We start from the raw sequence: 14720 nt of genomic DNA on the forward strand, positions 1-14720 counted from the left end.
AACACTTATGTTAATATTGCATGGTGGGCCGAGTTTTGAGTACACCTGAGGAATGATTTCTGATCTTCTAACTTAGTGATTCGGAATAGTTTTTGCCGGAAGCAAATTCCTTGGTTAGAATGTGAGAAACCGATTAAATCGGGAGTTGGGCAGGGAGAAAAGTCAGTGACCTCCCAATCTCAATCTCACTAAGATATCAGTAGCTCAGCTGTGTAGACAGAAGTTGTCCGAGTTATTTGAGAGGTCCCGTGGCCAGAACGTGTGGTCAAGGTAGTAGTTTGCGTAGAAGAATTGCGATTATAAATGGCTGCATCTGATGACACTTTCCGTGTTGAAATAAAACATGACCATAATTCTTGACCAGAGGAGTCGCATTTTCTCCATCTTTTTTTGTGATATCTGTGTATCGATTTTTATGTTTAAAAACAAATCCCATGATATTATCCCATGATCACAAATTCCCATACCGGCCTCCCCAAACAGGCGCCTGAATGTGGCGACTAGGGGCTTTTCACAGTAACCCCATTGAAGCCTACTTGTGACAATAAGCGATTATTATTATTATTATTTATTATTGGCGCTGAGGAATTAAATCAATAATCGGGCGCAAACATTTGTTACAAAGGCAGCATCAAAGCCAAGGAATTAAGTACACATTAATCCATGATCTATTTTGATTACATATTTTAAAACCAATTAATTGAATAAGTAATGTTGGTACCTGGCTCGATGGTCGAACATTACCTGAGTTGCAAAATTGTCTCATTTTTTTTTTAAAATAATTTTTATTGAAGAAATTTTTCAAAATACAAACATTTTAACCCCCCCTACATTTACATTTAAATTATAACAAAACAAAGTCAAACCCCCCTACTTAACAAGAAAAAGAAAAAAAAAAGTCGTCCCCCCCCCTACTCGCGCGTCCCCCCCCACCCCCCCCACCCCCCCGCCGGCGAACCGACAGTCAGACCAACTTATCATTTCTAGCAGCGTCCTCGGGCAGGCCTTGCCCGTGCCACCACCGCTACCGTACTTCCTTCGTCTTTGTCCCCCCTCCCCCCCCCCCCCCCTCCTCCCCCCTCCCTCCCGCCCTCCCCTCCCCTCCCGGGTTGCTGCTGTCACGGCCTCAGTTTCTATCTCTGATCCAAGAGGTCTAGGAAGGGTTGCCATCGCCTGAAAAACCCCTGCACCGACCCTCTCAGGGCGAATTTGATCCTTTCCAATTGGATGAAGTTTGCCATGTCGTTTAACCAGGTGTTAACACTCGGAGGCCTTTCGTCCCTCCACTGAATCAGGATCCTCCTCCGAGCCACCAAGGACGCAAAGGCTAATATTCCAGCCTCCCTCGCCTCCTGTACCCCCGGTTCCACCCCAACCCCGAAGATCGCAAGTCCCCATCCTGGCTTGACCCTGGACCCCACCACTCTCGACACCGTCCCTGCCACCCCCTTCCAGAACTCCTCCAGTGCCGGACATGCCCAAAACATATGTGCATGATTCGCAGGGCTTCCCGAACATCTAATACACCTGCTTTCACCCCCGAAAAACCGACTCATCCTTGTCCCCGTCATGTGGGCTCTATGCAGTACCTTAAATTGAATGAGACTTAGTCTCGCACATGACGACGACGAGTTGACCCTCTCCAGGGCGTCTGCCCATGTCCCGTCCTCTATCTGTTCCCCCAGCTCTAACTCCCACTTATCTTTCAGCTCCTCTACTGGTACCTCCTCCACCTCCTGCATAATCTTATAGATGTCCGAGATCTTCCCCTCCCCGACCCAGACCCCTGATAGCACCCTATCACTCACCCCCCTGTCGGGGAGCGCGGGGAACCCCGCTACCTGTCGTCTGGCAAATGCCTTCACTTGGAGGTACCTGAACGTGTTCCCCGGGGGGAGCCCAAATTTCTCCTCCAGCTCTCCCAGGCTCGCAAACCTCCCCTCTATAAACAAGTCCCTCAGTTGTCTAATACCCGCCCTCTGCCAGCTCTGGAATCCCCCTCCTGTGTTTCCCGGCGCAAATCTGTGGTTCCCTCTTAGTGGTGCCCCTATCAGACCTCCCACTTCCCCCCTGTGTCGCCTCCACTGCCCCCAGATCTTGAGGGTGGCCGCCACCACCGGGCTCGTGGTATACCTCGTGGGAGGGAGCGGCCATGGTGCCGTTACCAGTGCCCCTAAGCTTATGTTGCCGCAGGACGCCCTCTCCATGCGCTTCCAGGCTGCCCCCTCCCCTTCCATCATCCACTTTCGTACCATCGATGTATTTGCCGCCCAGTAATATCCTGAAAGGTTGGGTAACGCCAGCCCTCCACTATCCCTACTCTGCTCCAAAAAGACCCTTCTAACTCTCGGGGTGCCATGTGCCCACACATACCCCATGATACTACTCGTTACCTTCTTGAAAAAGGCCCTGGGGAGGAAGATGGGCAGACACTGGAACAAAAACAAGAACCTCGGGAGGACCGTCATTTTAACTGACTGCACCCTCCCTGCCAGCGACAGCGGCACCATGTCCCACCTCTTAAACTCCTCCTCCATCTGTTCCACCAGTCTGGAAAAGTTCAACTTGTGGAGGGTCCCCCAGTTCTTTGCCACCTGCACCCCCAAATACCTAAAACTTTTAACTGCTCTTTTGAAGGGGAGCCTCCCAATTCCCTCCCCTTGGTCTCCCGGGTGTATTACAAAGACCTCACTTTTCCCCAGATTTAATTTATATCCCGAAAAGTCCCCGAACTCCGCTAGTATCCCCATTACCTCCGGCATTCCCCCCTCCGGGTCTGCCACATACAACAACAAATCATCCGCATAGAGCGAGACCCGATGTTCCTCCCCTCCCCTTGTCAGTCCTCTCCACCCCCCTGAACCCCTCAGTGCCATCGCCAACGGCTCAATCGCTAATGCAAAGAGTAAGGGAGATAGGGGACATCCCTGCCTAGTACCTCGATGGAGCCCAAAATATTCTGACCTCCTCCCGTTTGTTACCACACTTGCCATCGGAGCTGAATAGAGCAGTTTTACCCACTTGATAAATCCCTCCCCAAACCCAAACCTTTCCAACGTCTCCCACAAGTATTCCCACTCCACCCTGTCAAATGCCTTCTCCGCGTCCAGCGCTACCACTATCTCCGCCTCCCCTTCCACTGCTGGCATCATAATCACATTTAACAATCTCCGGACATTTGTGTTAAGTTGGCGTCCCTTCACGAACCCCGTCTGGTCTTCATGGACTACCCCTGGCACACAGTCCTCTATCCTGGTTGCCAGGACCTTTGCTAACAGCTTGGCGTCAACATTCAGGAGGGAGATGGGCCTGTAGGACCCGCACTGGACCGGGTCCTTGTCCCGCTTCAAAATCAAGGAGATCAGGGCCTGCGACATTGTTGGGGGTAGAACCCCCCCCCTCGCGCGCCTCATTAAAGGCTCGCACCAGCACTGGACCCACCAAGTCCACAAATTTCCTGTAAAACTCCACCGGGAACCCATCCGGCCCCGGCGCCTTCCCCGCCTGCATCTGGCCTATCCCTTTAATTAGCTCCTGCAGCTCTATCGGCGCCCCCAACCCTTCCACCAGCTCCTCCTGTACCTTTGGGAACCCCAATTTGTCGAGAAAGTTCTTCATTCCCCCTCTCCTCTTCGGCGGTTCAGACCTATACAATTCCCTATAGAAGTCCCTAAAGACCCTATTCACCTCTTGCCCCTTCTGCACTACGTCCCCACCCCTCTCTCTCACTCCCCCAATCTCTCTGGCTGCATCTCGCTTACGAAGCTGGTGTGCCAGCATCCTGCTCGCCTTTTCCCCGTACTCATACGCCGCACCCTGCGCCCTTCTCCACTGCATTTCCGCCTTCCTAGTGGTCAGTAGGTCGAACCTGGCCTGCAAGCTACGCCGCTCCCTTAATAGCCCCTCCTCTGGTGCCGCCGCATATTTCCTATCTACTTCTAGGAGCTCCCCCACCAGCCTCTCCCTTTCCTGCCTCTCTTTCCTCTCTCTGTGTGCCCTTATGGAGATCAGCTCTCCTCTAATCACTGCTTTCAAGGCCTCCCAGACCGTCCCCACCTGCACCTCACCTGTGTCATTCGTACCCAGATAGTTCTCAATGCCCGTTCTCACCCTTCTGCACACCTCTTCGTCCGCCAACAGCCCTACATCCAGGCGCCACAACGGGCGTTGGTCCCGCGCCTCCCCCATGTCCACGTCCACCCAATGTGGTGCATAGTCCGATATCGCAATGGCCGAGTACTCCATGTCCTGCACTCTCGGTATCAGCCCCCTGTTCAATACGAAAAATCGATCCTAGAGTACACTCTGTGGACGTGGGAGAAAAAAGAATACTCCCTCGCCCTAGGCCTACCAAATCTCCATGGGTCCACCCCTCCCATCTGCTCCATGAACCCCCTTAACACCTCTGCCGCTGCCGGCCTCCTATTCGTCCTGGAACTCGATCTATCCAGCCCAGGGTCTAACACCGTATTAAAGTCCCCTCCCATGATCAGGCCCCCTGCCTCCAGTCCCGGGATGAGGCCCAGCAGGCGCCTCATAAAACCCGCGTCGTCCCAGTTCGGGGCATACACATTTACCAGTACCACATTCTCTCCCTGCAGCCTACCCCTCACCATCACGTACCTGCCCTCCTTGTCTGCCACCACCTCTGCCGCCACAAACGACACCCTCTTTCCCACCAAAATCGCCACCCCCCCGGTTCTTGATATCCAAACCTGAGTGGAACACCTGTCCCACCCACCCCCTTCTCAGGCGGACCTGATCTGCTACCCTCAAATGAGTCTCCTGCAGCATTGCTACATCAGCCTTCAGTCCCTTCAGGTGTGAGAAGACCCTTGATCTTTTGACCGGCCCATTCAGCCCCCTTACGTTCCACGTGATCAATCGGGTCGCAGAGCGACCCGTCCCTACTCCCTGTCGATTAGCCATGTCTTGTCCCTTGCTCGCCCCGGGTCATCCCTTCTTTTCTGACCCGCTTCCCATTGCGATGCCCCCCCCCCCCCCCCCCCCCCCCCCGGCTCTCCCCTTCTCGTCCCTGGTCTTTCCAGCAGCAACCCGGTGTCCCCCCCCCCGGCTAGGACCCCTCCTAGCCGCGATGTACCCCACATCGTACTCCCGAGAGTCAGCTGGTCTCCGCTGACCCGGCTGCTCCTGCCACATTCCGACTACTCCCGGTTCACCCCATCTGCGCCCGTGAAAGATCCCCTTAAAACCCCCGAGAAAGACCCGCATAATCAACCCGCTCCCCCCCCGTCCCGTCTCCCCAACTTAACGATATAAATACCCAATGGCAACTAAATACATAAATACTTAACTACATACTTAAATAACAAAATAATTAACTAGCTATCAACTAACAGTGTGCCCAACCATCACCCTCCATCAAACAGTATAAATAACCGCAGATAACCATAACCCGAAAAGAAAAAAAGAACAAAAAACTCCCCCAAGCACCCAAAGAAAAAGGGTAAGAGGGGTAAATAACTAAGGGAAATTGGAAACGGGAAGAAACACCCCATAAGAAGCCAACGACCCACAATAGAGATTTCAACAGTACAAATATACAGAAACACCCAACAACTCGAAACCTTCAAAATATTCAGAAAAGTCAACCGTTCGCGAAAAAACACCCCAAACAATCCACGAAACTGTTACCCAGTTCCGACCTGGCCTGAAAAAGAAAAGGGCCACTTGCTCAATCAAGAGTCCCCCGGCGGCTACGACCGCCGGTGCTCCCAGGTTTTAGTTCGTGTCCAACTTTTCCTCTTGTACAAAGGTCCAGGCCTCCTCTGGGGACTCGAAATAATGATGTTGGTCCTTGTAGGTGACCCACAAGCGCGCCGGTTGCAGCATTCCAAATTTGATCTTTTTCGCGTGTAGCACCGCCTTTGTCCGGTTGTACCGGGCCCGCCGCTTTGCCACCTCCGCACTCCAGTCCTGGTACACCCTTACCGTCGAGTTCTGCCACTTGCTGCTTTTCTCCCTTTTTGCCCACCTCAGGACTTTCTCTCGATCACTTAGCCGCTGGAACCGCACCAGCACCGCCCTCGGGGGCTCGTTTGCCCTAGGCCTCCTAGCCATGACCCGGTATGCCTCTTCCAATTCCAGGGGCGCCGGACCGGCCCCTTCCCCCATCAGGGAGCTCAACAAAATTGTCTCATTGATATATAAATTAATTAATCAAAGGAATAATATAGTTTCATTGGCTGGAATTACGATTGACAGCAGGGTGACGGGCAGTAATATTTGACATTAGGAAATCAGTCCTATCTGTGACATCAACTTCAAGTGAATTAGTGAAAGATGAGTTTTTAAAAAAATTCTGCGAGTTTGATGATTTAGAATGCACTGACAAGTTTGTGGAAGCAAAAAAAAAAACGTAAAAAAGAAAAATTTGCAATGCACTGGGGTAAGAGTGAGGGAATAACATGACTTGAATGGGCCTTTCCGAGTTGGATAGGTTTTTCAATGAGCTGGCACAGACTTGGATGGGTCGGATGGTCCCTTCAATGCTGTATGATTCTGGTAAATGCTCTCAAGTGCTTCACATATTGAATGTTTGTGAGCCAAGGTATGCTCTGAATGTGTTCTCTGGCCACCATGATGCTTGAAAGTGCAGACTGATTATCCCACCCATTGCCCAGACTGATGGCTCCTGCTTTAATTTGTATAGAACGCAGAGGTAACAAAGCAAATGACATCGTTTCGTCAGACGCAGGAGGACATGGAGCAGATGAAGAAGGAGTTAGAGGAGACTGTGCATCAGCTGAAAGAGGATATTCAGCAGAAAGTGAGTGGAGCAGCTGACCAAATTACAGAAAATAATCTCTATCCAATGCTGACTGATCTCCAGACCTGTGCAATCGCGCAAGCTGGTGCTGTCAATCCAATTCAGCTGAGAGGAATCTGATCTTGCATCCGTTGCATTGCTTCTGTGGAACCTTTCTTTTCGTGCATTTCCTTTTCTCTTCCTCCATCCCTCATGCCAGGATATCTTTCCACCCAGTGTTGTCTATCCCCTGGTACCTTGCCAACTAGCCACCCCTCAAATCTCTCCACCTCCTTAAACCTTTTTACGATGTTGCTCAAAACTTACCTCTGACCAAACTTTTGGTCACCTGTCCAAACATTATCTTATCCAGCTCGGTGTTACATTTTGTCTGACAACAGTCCAGTGAAACGCCTCAGCATGTGAAAGGCATTGTATAAATGCAAGCTATTGCTCACATGTTGACAGGATCTTTGACTGACAGCCAAACCCAATCCTGTGCCTCCTCTGGCAGGAGATGCTGAATAGTGATCCAGTTGGGTGCATTTCGGGTTGGTAATGGGCCAATCGTTGGCATTGGCGAGGTGATGCGTAAAAGGGAAGGTTTTGTTTCTGAGACTGGAGACTTCTCTTTTCTGTAGGCTTTTCAATTCTTTGAAAACTTGTAAAACCGTAGCCAGTCCCCAGCCGCCTTGTTGATAAATTTCTCTTTCCTGAAACTGCAGGCCCAGGAGCAGACATGTGTCCTAGCGTCCCTGCAGAAGGAACTCCGATCCAGGAATCAGGAGCTGGAAACACTGAAAAACGTACACGAGGACTCTCAGCAGGTGAGATTATAATTACCAGCCTCCAAGCTTCGACGCCGGGGTCAGGATATCTTACGTTCAGTCCAAGAGTAATCTTACCAGATAAAAAAAAACATCAGTTTAAAATGATTCTGAGCAGGTTTATGTGGAACTGAGCCATCTGAGCTAGGGGATCCTGATTTGGTTTGGACCCCTCTTGTTGCATTACCTGACCTCAGTTGGGACAGAATCTGAGACACTGAAAGCAACCTGAGCACCCCAGGATATGAAAGGGAAAAATCAGCTCCTGAGCACCGCATCCACTGGGAAATCTGAAGTGTGCATGGATTGAGTGAAGAGAGGTGTGATGAATGTGGAAATTTCAGATTGTATTGTATGTATTTGGTGCAGTAAGGGTTAACGCCTGGGTTAGTGTGATGCTGAAGTCATGTTTTTAAAAATCCTAGTTTGCAAGACAGCTAGACATGGTGGCTACAAGAGGTGCAAATAAAGCATCATAAAAAATAAGGACGTGACGGAAAATGGGGCTGGGGGGACAGAGAATCCCACCCATTGTGTTTAGCTTTTGGAAGATGATTTAGTTAATGGGAGGAACCAGGAACTGAAACGGTCAGGTGTTGAGTTTTGGAGTTCTGTCTGAACAGACTAGCAGTTTCTCTCAAAACAATTTAGTTTTAAAAAGTTCTGCCTGTGAACAGAGCCGCAGGTTTGGAAAAGGCTGGCAGGTTAAGCAGTAGTTTGACAGGCAAGAATCTTCAAACTGGTTTCCTGAAGGATCTCTCCGTCAAAGCGGTTTATCCAAGGGATCTCCTTTACAGCAAATATTCTTTGGTTGGCTAATTGTATTTAAAAGTGCATTTTGACCTGAGATGGGTTTTTGCCTGAACGGAGATAAAAGATAGTAGTTAAAATTTAGTATTTCATTGTTATTGTTAAGCATTGTTTAACTGGTAATTGTAAGCTATTTTCTTTATGATTAAGTTCGGAATACTGTGTTAGTAATGAAGTTTGTTTTAATACACCATATCCCTGTGTGGAATTACTCCTGGAGTGAGGTATCCTTTCCTCAAAGTCTTACAAATTAAGTAAAATATTGGGCTTTCTGTCTGGTACCCTAGCAACTGCTGGGGTCTGACCCGGGATCGTAATAGAAGATTAGTATTGGGTGCAATGAGGGCAGCACAGTGACGTAGTGGGTTCTCCCTGCTGCCTCACGGCGCCGAGATCCCAGATTTGATCCCGGCTCTGGGTCACTATGGAGTTTGCACATTCTCTGTGTCTGCGTGGGTGACGCCCCACAACCCAAATATGTGGATTGGGCACGCTAAATTGCCCCTTAATTGGAAAAAATGAATTGGGTACTCTAAATTTAAAAAAAAAAGTGTTGGGTGCAATGTTATGAATGGTCAAATGTTTAACTAAATTAAATGCACAAATCTACTCCCACCTCTGCCAGTCGTCATTCCTAACAAGGGAAGCACGGGCCAGATGGAGCGCTGATTCTCTCATTGAGATTGGCGAATTTGTCCTTTTTGTATGTCCTTGCTTTGAATGTGCATTGTTAAATTCTCAAATCACCACATCTCTTTCAGCTCAGAGGTGCTCAAATTGAATTACAGATTTTTAGACGACTTGGGGGTGGGGTGGCCATGGGAGGGAGGGGGAGATTTCTTTGGGTGACAGTCAGCCTCATGCTTTCTAATCGTTGCAGTATAGAGTTTGGGAGGTTTCTGTGTGAGACGTGGTGGAAAGGAGGGAGGCTCTCCTTTTTGTTTAGCTTCCCCAGTGGGGCTGCATTTCAAACCAGAATGTTCAGATTGTATTCATATTGCTGTCGTTTGTGTTGAACAATCGTTTTGGGATGAAAGTAAAGGCCTCTGCCTTTAGTGAACGCTGTTAGTAGTACATGATGTGGAGATGCCGGCGTTGGACTGGAGTGAGCACAGTAAGAAGTCTTACAACACCAGGTTAAAGTCCAACAGGTTCATTTTGAATCACTAGCTTTCGGAGCACTGCTCCTTCCTCAGGTGAATGAAGAGGTGGGTTCCAGAAACTTATATATAGACAAAGTCATGTGCGATCATTATTGTGATTCTCATGAGACTGAGCTGAACATGACCACCTAGCTGATAATGGCCATGGTTCAACTTAGTCTCAGCCATTCTGCAGTGAGAGTAATGCTTGCTGAATCAGTCTTGAGAACTTACTGTAGCAGTTGTGTTTAGTTTTTGTAGGTGTGTGATGCTCCATATGGAAAGCGCACAGTTATTTTGAGAGTGGAAAGAGAGGCGTTGCAGGGGGTGGAGGAGATGCAGTTCATTCACTGATATTTCTGATTAAAGGAGACTTCATTAAAAACTTTTTTAAAAAATGTTTTAAAATAAATTTACTGTATCCATTCTTTTTTTTTCCAACTAAGAGGCAATTTAGCGTGGCCAATCCACCTAGCCTGCACATCTTTTGGGTTGTGGGGGTGAGACCCACGCAGACACTGAGAGAATGTGCAAACTCCACACGGACAATGACCGGGGCTGGGATCGAACCCGGGTCCTCAGCGCTGCAAGGCAGCAGTGCTCGCCACTGTGCTGCCCGAGCTTCATTAAAAACTTGTGACATGAGTGACAGTAACGTGGATTTAGATGAATTTGCCTTGTATTGGTCTATCTGTACTAATTGCAGTGGTTAAATGAACAAAAGATTTTTGTCTTTTTTTAAAAAATATAAATTTAGAGTACCGTATTATTTTTTTCCAATTAAGGGTCAATTTAGTGTGGCCAATTCGCCTACCCTACTCATTTTTTGGGTTGTGGGGGTGAGACCCACGCAGACACAGGGAGAATGTGCAAACTCCACAAGGACCGGGATCGAACCTGGGCCCTGGACGGCATGAGGTGTCAGGGCTAACCACCCTGCCGCCCTTTTTGTCAAGCAATTTTAATTGGTTCACAGAAATACAGAGTATTTCTTAAATGGTGAGAGATTGGGAAGTGTTGATGTCCAAAGGGACCTGGATGTCCTTGTTCACACGTCGCTAAAAGCTAGCATAAAACAATTAGGAAGGCAAATGCAAGAGGATTTGAACAGAGGAGTAAAGAAGTCTTGCTGCAGTTGTATGGAGCCTTGGTGAGGCGGCATCTGGATATTTGTGCACCGTTCTGGTCTCCTTACCCAAGGAAGCATATACTTGTCATAGTGCAACAAGGATCCACCTGTGATGGTGGAATTGTCTTATGAGGAGCAATTGAGGAGATGGGGCCTGTATTCCCTAGAGCGTAGAAGGCTGAGAGGTGATCTTATTGAAGCTGACAAAATTCTTACAGGACTCGACAGGGTAGATGCTGAAAGAATGTTTCCTTTGGCTGGTATTGGGAGGATCGATCAGGATAACGATTGGCCATTTAAGACTTCAGATGAGGATCTTGCTCACACAAAGCGTGATGAATCTTTGGGGTTTTGCGCTGCAGAGGCTCAGCTATTGAGTATGGCGGATGTTATTGATTGCTAGATATTAAAGGTTTCAAGGGATAGTGCGGGAAAATGGTGTTCGAGTTGGAAGATCATCCATGATCTAGCTGAATGACGGAGTAGGCTCGAGGGGCGAAATGGCCTAGCACTCCTCCTATATTCCGAACCCTCTGTCCCTTTATGACAACAGAAAATGCTGCAAGCACACAATAGGTCAGACATTATTAGGACCGGTTGCACATACTAGATTTATATTTCCTTGAGTGTAGAAGATTAAGGAGTTATCCAATTGAGGTCTCAAGATGATTAAAGACTTGATATGATAGATAGATGGAGAAAAGATATTTCATCTGGTGGGAGAGTCCAGAACAAGGGAGCGTAACTTTAAAATTAGAGCTAGGCTTTTCAGAGTTCATGTCAGTAAGTACATCTGCACTCGGAGACTTTTGAAGTTCAAGCACTCTCTTCAAAACACTGTCAAGGTCAATTGAGAATTTCTAAATGGGGATTGCTAGACTTCTCTTAGACAAGTATATTAAGGGTTGTGGGACCAAGGCAGGTAGGTGTAGTTGAGCTACACATCTGCCATGATCTATTTGATTGACAGAACAAACTTGAGGAACTGAATGACCCACTCCTGTTACTGTGTCCCCAGAAAGAAAGAAACTGTGTTTACATTTGATGCTTATGACCTTTCATACAAATGTTTGTTCTTTTACACTTTCTCCCTGATATATCAAGGTTCACACAAAGTTTTTTTTTTTTTAAATAATTTTTATTGAAATTTTTCGATACAAACATTGACCCCTACTACATTTTAAATTATAACACAACAAATCCCCCCTGGAAAATCCTCCCCACGCCCTCCCCCGCGCGCCCCCCCCCCACCCTCCCCCCCCCCCCCCCCCCCCCCCCCCCCGCGCTACCAGTCTAGCAACCAAACCGTTTTTCCCTTTCTGCCGATGGCCTCGGGCAGTCATTGCCCGCGACCCCCCGCTGACGTGCTCCCTTCGTTGCTATCCCCCCCCCCTCCCTTCCCCCCCCCCCCCCCTTTCTCCCCGGGTTGCTGCTGTTTCGGCCTCCAGTTCCTATCTCTGATCCAGAAAGTCAAGGAAGGGCTGCCACCGCCGGAAGAACCCCTGTACCGACCCCCTCATGGCGAATTTGATTCTTTCCAATTGGATGAAGCTTGCCATGTCGTTTAACCAGGTGTTAACACTTAGGTTCACACAAAGTTAACAATAGAATATGAATGGGCAGCATGGTGGTGCAGTGCTTAGCACTGCTGTCTCATGGTGCTGAGGACCCGGGTTCGATTCTGGCCCCGGGTCACTGTCTGTGTGGAGTTTGCACATTCTTCTCGTGGGTCTCACCTCCATAACCCAAAAAGATGTAGATTGGCCTCCTAAATTGCCCCTTAATTGGGGAAAAAAAGAATCGGGTACTCTAAATTAACAAAAACAATAGAATATGAATTAAAATGCAGTTTATACCAATATAAAAACAGTTATATGATTGTTAATAATTGAAAGTGTTCTTATGTTTGTTTCATTGTGATATACACATTATTGTACGACATCTCTTTTTAAAAAAAAAGTGACAAACAAAATACTTTTAAAAGTTAACTTTCAATTGCTTTTAATCTGTTTTAAAATTTTAAAACGTTCTTGTGGAAAATACATGTGCATTTTATTCAGTAAAGTTCATATTACTTTCTCATGTTGTTACTCCTCTCCCTGCTAGGCAAGTACAGTGATGGCATCAACAATTGAATCCCTGACGTCAGAAAAGAAGGTGTTAAGTGAAGCTGTTGACCAGAAGGAGTGTACGTTAATCATGCTACAAGATGAGTTGGAGCAGCTGAAGGAGACTCTATCAGCAGAAAGGGACAATACCAGCCAAAAGGTCGAGGGGCTACAGAATCAGCTGAATGAGAAAGTACGCATTGAGTGGCTTAGTCTGCGTTCGTGTATCGAAAATAAATTTCATGTCTGATGAGCTGACAACAAAAACACACACACCCAGTTGAGATGCATGCTGGGGTGAATAGTCTGCTTGTGGCCGACTGTTACATCTTTGGTTGGGTCTTTAACATCGACTAGAACAGTATGACCTAAAGGACCTGAAGGACAACACTTCCTGACAATTCAGCACTCACTCTGTACAGCACTGAAGTATTGATCTAGATTGTGTGCTGAAACTCAGTCATGGAACTTATGCTAGCTGCACCGAACTGTATCTCGAGGTTCCTCTGCTCTATCTGCAACAATTTCACATAAGCCGATCAGACCCCCGCTCCTCAGACTGGGTGTGTGTGCTTCTGCTGTGTAACTGGACTGGGTTACATGTTTTGAATGTACCATGGTGGCTTCATGTGTTCTATATTCTTTAGGAGAACCACGAGCAAGCTCTGGGGAAGCGGCTACTCGATGAACAGTTTGCTTTGCTGTGCTGTGCGCTGGAGGAGGCAGAGGGAATTGTTCAGGATGCACTCAGCAGGTTGGATGATCCCCTTCACATTGGCTGCACCAGCTCTGCAGGTAAATGCCGAAAGCAGGAACTTATGAGACTGGTCAAGGTTTGAACCAAAGTGTCGTTGAAATAGTTGATAGTGTGTGAAGTTATTTTCGAAGCTGATTAATATGGAGGTTTGAGATAAGAAATAAGTTATTTTGCCTATAGGTTTCAGGAGCTAGGAAACACATTAGGCGCGATTCTCCCACACAGGGAGAAATCGTAAGGCTGGCGTCAAATCCGGGCGGGTTTGACGCCAGCCCCCCCCCTCCCCGACCGGGAACCGATTCTGGTCCCCGGTCGGGGCTAGCATGCCGCTGCCGTAAACTCCGGCATCGCGGGCTTAACGAATTTCTTTAAGCCCGCTTGCCAGAGTTTGCGCCGGCTGATGCGTCATATGACGTCAGCCGCGCATGCGCGGATTGGAAGACTCCAACCCGCGCATGCGCGGATGACGTCATTGCGCATTTGCGCGAAACCCGCGCATGCGCGGGCCGGGATGCCCCTCAGCCGCCCCGCGAAGTGATACAGCGGGGCGGCGGAAGGACAAAGAGTGCGCGGGTATCGGACCCGCTGCCTGCGATCGGTGCCCACCGATCGCAGGCCCATGGCACCCTTGGCACGGCCGTGGTACTGCCGTGCCAATCGGTGCCATGGTTTTAAAAATCGGCACTTTACGGCCGTTTTTATGAACGGCCAGACCAGGTGTGTTTGCCGTTCGTAAAAACAGCCGTAAAGGGCTTGGAACTCGGCCCATCGGCCAGCTGAGAATCGCTGCTGGCCGTAAAAAAACTGCGGCAGCGATTTGTATCGGGAGTCGGGCGTGGGGGGGGGAATAGCGGGAGGGCGTCGGACTAGCGTGGCCGTAAAATTTTACGACCCCCGCTATTCTCCGCACCGTGGTGAGTGCGGAGAATTGCGCCCATTATGGCTGAACATTGTCCTTCAACCACAGTTTAAATGGAGCCCAGCATTAATATCTTTGGTCCTCATTACGCCAGGACATCTTGACATTACTCGGCACTGCTGAGAAACGTGCGAGCCACTGCGAGCTAACACCATTAGTTAACTCCTGTTCCATGGAAAGCATGAATCTGAACTCACCCTTTCATCCTGTTGGTAGTTGAGAGATGGGCAGTCAGGACAGAGGCAATGAAAGCTTCTGA

General features: G+C 48.6%; 1 protein-coding gene across 7 annotated transcripts in view; it reads left to right on the forward strand.

Moving 5' to 3' along the window:
* Nucleotides 1-14720, forward strand: part of hip1 (huntingtin interacting protein 1) — a 308710-nt gene that overhangs the window by 263284 nt on the left and 30706 nt on the right. For all 7 annotated transcript variants that reach the window (XM_038813806.1, XM_038813808.1, XM_038813807.1 and 4 more), the window contains 4 exons: nt 6674-6790; nt 7495-7596; nt 12784-12978; nt 13433-13580. In XM_038813806.1, coding sequence (XP_038669734.1) covers nt 6674-6790; nt 7495-7596; nt 12784-12978; nt 13433-13580 — 562 coding nt within the window. The remainder of the gene's footprint in view (nt 1-6673; nt 6791-7494; nt 7597-12783; nt 12979-13432; nt 13581-14720) is intronic.

The sequence above is a fragment of the Scyliorhinus canicula genome, chromosome 12 (assembly GCF_902713615.1).
Source record: "Scyliorhinus canicula chromosome 12, sScyCan1.1, whole genome shotgun sequence".
NCBI classification, from domain to species: domain Eukaryota; kingdom Metazoa; phylum Chordata; class Chondrichthyes; order Carcharhiniformes; family Scyliorhinidae; genus Scyliorhinus; species Scyliorhinus canicula.